Source organism: Contarinia nasturtii, unplaced genomic scaffold, assembly GCF_009176525.2.
Source record: "Contarinia nasturtii isolate CC-2019 unplaced genomic scaffold, AAFC_CNas_1.1 Cnas_scaffold_1483, whole genome shotgun sequence".
NCBI lineage: Eukaryota > Metazoa > Arthropoda > Insecta > Diptera > Cecidomyiidae > Contarinia > Contarinia nasturtii.
This window is the reverse complement of record NW_022198819.1, coordinates 1,565-5,524: the sequence shown is the minus strand read 5'-3', so window position 1 is coordinate 5,524 and position 3,960 is coordinate 1,565. Positions and strand designations below refer to the sequence as shown.

The 3,960-nt window shown below is 33.4% G+C and overlaps 1 protein-coding gene across 4 annotated transcripts; it reads left to right on the top strand.

Moving 5' to 3' along the window:
- Window positions 1-6: 6 nt before the first annotated feature.
- On the top strand, window positions 7-2,763 carry LOC116346241. Of its 4 annotated transcripts, none has more exons than XM_031776178.1 (5): window positions 7-168; window positions 565-666; window positions 856-1,027; window positions 1,153-1,353; window positions 1,476-2,763. In XM_031776178.1, the coding sequence occupies exons 2-5, from the start codon at window positions 640-642 to the stop codon at window positions 2,021-2,023; spliced, it is 948 nt and encodes a 315-aa protein (XP_031632038.1). In that variant the 5' UTR covers window positions 7-168; window positions 565-639; the 3' UTR covers window positions 2,024-2,763. The 4 variants fall into 4 exon arrangements, with proteins under 4 accessions (XP_031632038.1, XP_031632036.1, XP_031632037.1 ...); XM_031776176.1 differs by having other exon boundaries at window positions 565-690; XM_031776177.1 differs by having other exon boundaries at window positions 7-399.
- Window positions 2,764-3,960: the final 1,197 nt, after the last annotated feature.

The window sequence follows — 3,960 nt, the reverse complement described above, 5'->3', positions numbered from 1 at the left end:
CAAAAACAATGCGTTCGAATGCATTTTATATTTGATTTATTTCTTAATGAATCGCTTTATTATATCATTCAATTCCAATCGAAAAAAAAATAAATTGAATTTAGTTATAAAAGTGTGAAATCTCGCAAAAGAGATTCGTTGAAAAATAATTTGATTGAAAATTTGCTGGTGAGTTCAATTCGCCCATTTGGTGCGATTGTTTTGCGGTAAATGAAACATTAGTGTTTACGATGATAAACAAAAAAAAATTCGGAACAAAAAAATGAAAATTACATAAAAACATAGTTGATTGTTGAAAAATTGTGATTTGAATCGATGTGAAATGAGATTTCATTGTTTTGTAATATTAATTATGAAATAAAAACTCATGTATTCATTTAGTTGTCGCTATCGATTGAGGTAAGGTTCATTTGTTTGCCTTTGTGCAAGTCATTTGAAAAATTGAAAATGCGTTCATTTTTTGGTACATGAAAATTGCGAGTGAAAAAGAGGAATGAATGAAAAAAAATCACAAAATTTTTTTCCTGACAATTAATGTTTATCATTTTATTTTCTCATTCATAGATTCCGCCCCACTTTTGAGGTTTCAATTTGTATTTTAATTGTCCATCTGCCACCTGCCACATAATAATCACAACAATGGATGATCCACGATTTGATAATTTGGTGAACATTGACATAACCTCAAATGTATTTGTTTATATATTTTCTTTTTTGCTCAATCTTATCCGAAGATTTTTATTTTCCTAATTAAAATTATTAATTGGCTCAAAATATATACTTTACTTGCGCATTTTTTGATTTTGTGATCATCACAATGTGATGTCATTGTTTTAACATTGTTTTATTTTACAGAGACAAAACACTACCATGGCCGACGATATGTTGTCATCGAATCGCACATCAAATAGCCCTCAGCAACTGAGTGCCGGCGAAGCCACTCGTGGACAATCTCCACACGATCAATTGCCTTCAGATCGTGGTGTTGTTGCTGTTGCTGATGTTGCTGTTAGCGGTAATAGCGAAGGTGAATAGAAAGGTTTTATTATGTTTTTCCAATGAGCTGAATATTTCGTCTCTTGGTCTATATACGCTCCGGTTATTTGTGATTTTGTTTTTAAAATTTTGTGATGTCATTGTTTTATTTCGAAGAGACGAACATAAACCAGTTCACTGCCACGGCTGATTTCGCATCATTGCATCGCACATTCAATCTTGCTGAGGGAAATTCCATCGGCGAAGCCACACCACCCCGTACACAGTCTCCACACGATCCATTGCCTGTATGTCGTACCTTGCCGCGTTCACGTGGCTCACCTGTTGGCACTTCTTCTCTTTCTAGTGGCACCGAAGGTGAATCGATTTTGGCTATTTTTCTTAAAACCCCAAAATATGGTCATATAGAAAATTGCATCTTGTAGATGGCTTCAAAATTTTGATGATTCACTGATATAATAATATATTTTTATTTACAGACAACACTTCAGACGGAGACGAAAAGTTAAGTACAGACTCAAGCAGATCGTGTCCCTCCGTGATACCGACCTTTTCAAGATCGTCAGGTGATGGTTGCTCTGAATTCGAATCCAAATTGACTGATTTAAAGAACTTGGCTGAAGATATGGCTTCATTCAAGCAGCGAATGACGCCTAAAGAAGCAGCTGACACAAGAGAAATGGGAACAGAGTTGGGAGCTTTGGTCGAAAAAGTACATTCAACTGCGATTCAACTGAATCCTCTAAATATAGCACGTTCTACTGGCTTCATTCAAGAAATTTTTAAAATTGCTTTTGAAATTGCATTGAACGTGAATTTGGATACTGCACAAGCAGCAGATCAATTGTCTAGTTTAGCTGAGCGAATGGATTCTATAACTAAGCAAATGATTGATTTATTTGAAGAGATTCTGAACGGAGCTCGTCCTCAGACCGTAGATAGAAATTCAGCACACAGGTATTTTAAAAATAAAAGTAAAAATATGCCCTTATTAGTAAAAGTTCTTAAAAAGATAACGAAGAATTAGAATAGTCAATTCTTCAATTGTGTAATTTTCATTTCTGATTTTTCATATGAATTTTTGAACTTTGGATTGAATGACTATATTAACGTTATCGCACGAGCGTTATTTCAATGTTCATAAATTTTCATCAAATTGCAGTGGAAGCTCACTTTGTTTTACCCTTCTGCTTATTGCAGGTCAACAAACAGTCAGTTTAATGTTTCTTTTTTTAAATTTATAAACATTAAAACTTATAAAATGCTAGAATGAATGAGCCGTACAGAGTTAACAGAAAATATAATATCATTTTGGCCAAATAACAATTGCCAAATTACTTTTTCATTTATTTCTTTCTTTCTATTTAAGTTGATTTGGAAGCAGATCAAAAGTTCTAAAAAAAATCTATTCTAAATTTATCATTTCATTTTCATTGAATTTTTGTTTCTTGGAAATTATCAAAAAGTAGAATGATCGATTATCTAAAAAAAACACAAAAATTGAAATTATTATAGATTTTTTTCTCTATTTCTATCTTATGTTCAATATTCTAATGATTTATTTCACATGATAGACGAATTTTATTCTGATCTGTATGTAGAAAGTAATTGAGGTTCTTTTCATCATAAGTAAATTAAGAGCGTGCATAAAAATAAACCGAATGTTAATTGCTACTAAGCTAATTGTAAATCGCTACTTAAAAATTAGGAACAAAAGCTGAATCTTTATAAAATAAATGAATCATGATTTATATATCCAAAATATCACGATATTTTATTGAAACAACAAATTTTTCATTTTGATTTCATTTCATATTGGACACTCAGTGGTCATTTGAACGCGTTAAAACGACGCGTTTCACAACTTTTTTGGTGTATCGTTTACACTTCTATGTCGACACTTGGTGTATATTTTACACTGATAGTGTATAGCAAGTCATGTTTACCATTACACCAAAATCATTGTCCGAAATACATTGCACAAAAATTTGGTATATTTTTTTCACGAACGGTGTAAAATTTTCAAGTTTTCGATAGAAGTTAAAAGTATATTTTTTTTGTCAACAAATTTAATAATTTTTCCTCTGTAAGACTACAATATTTTGGATTTTTGTCGTTTCTATACCCGAAAAATTAAAACGAAAGGTAGTTCTTCGACTGAATTTTGAAACTACCCCCACTAAAATTTATGCGCTTTTGATATTATGCCGATTTAATAAAAATACTTTTTTCGAAAATTTGCGATTTTTTCTTATTTTTCATTTCTACATCAAAAAAGCAATTTTTTTGCCCTCATATCATGAAAATATTGAAATATAAGCAATATTGCAATAATTTAAGTCCCAATATTTATGAAATTAATTCATTTTAATATTCTTGAAGATGTGAGTCCGACCCGAAATTATTTTTTTTACCGAAACCCGAAATTTCCCGAACTCGGGCATTCGGTATTTATTGAATTTTCGGGTTTAACGTCCCCGTATTTTCTTTAAGAAGATTTAACTGATACAAAAAGTGAAAAAAATGGTTCTAACATTATTTTTTTCTGTTTTTCGCGAGATTTTCTAAATATTTTCCAAAAAAACGCTCGAGTTCGGGCTGATCGGATTCGGACGCCCATGATACCGAACATCCGAAATATCCGAGAAATCCGAACACCCGAAGCACCTGGCCCGAATCCCACCCGACCCGAGCCTTTTTCGGGTCGGGCTCGGGCGGTAATCGGTCGGGCGTTCGGGTCGGGGCCCCGTTGCGACCTCTGGTATGTATGTATCCGGGGTTGGCGTCCAAACGCCTCAACCGATCCGAATGAAAGTGGTACCGTTGGAAAGGTTTCGGCCCGGCGGTGAACATAGGCACCATCACGGTCGACCATCATGGTCTAATACAGTCATTATGGTATTTTTACCGTCTTTTGCCTAAATTTTTGACATTTTGTTGTCAAAAGGTGAGAATGGCCGTGGT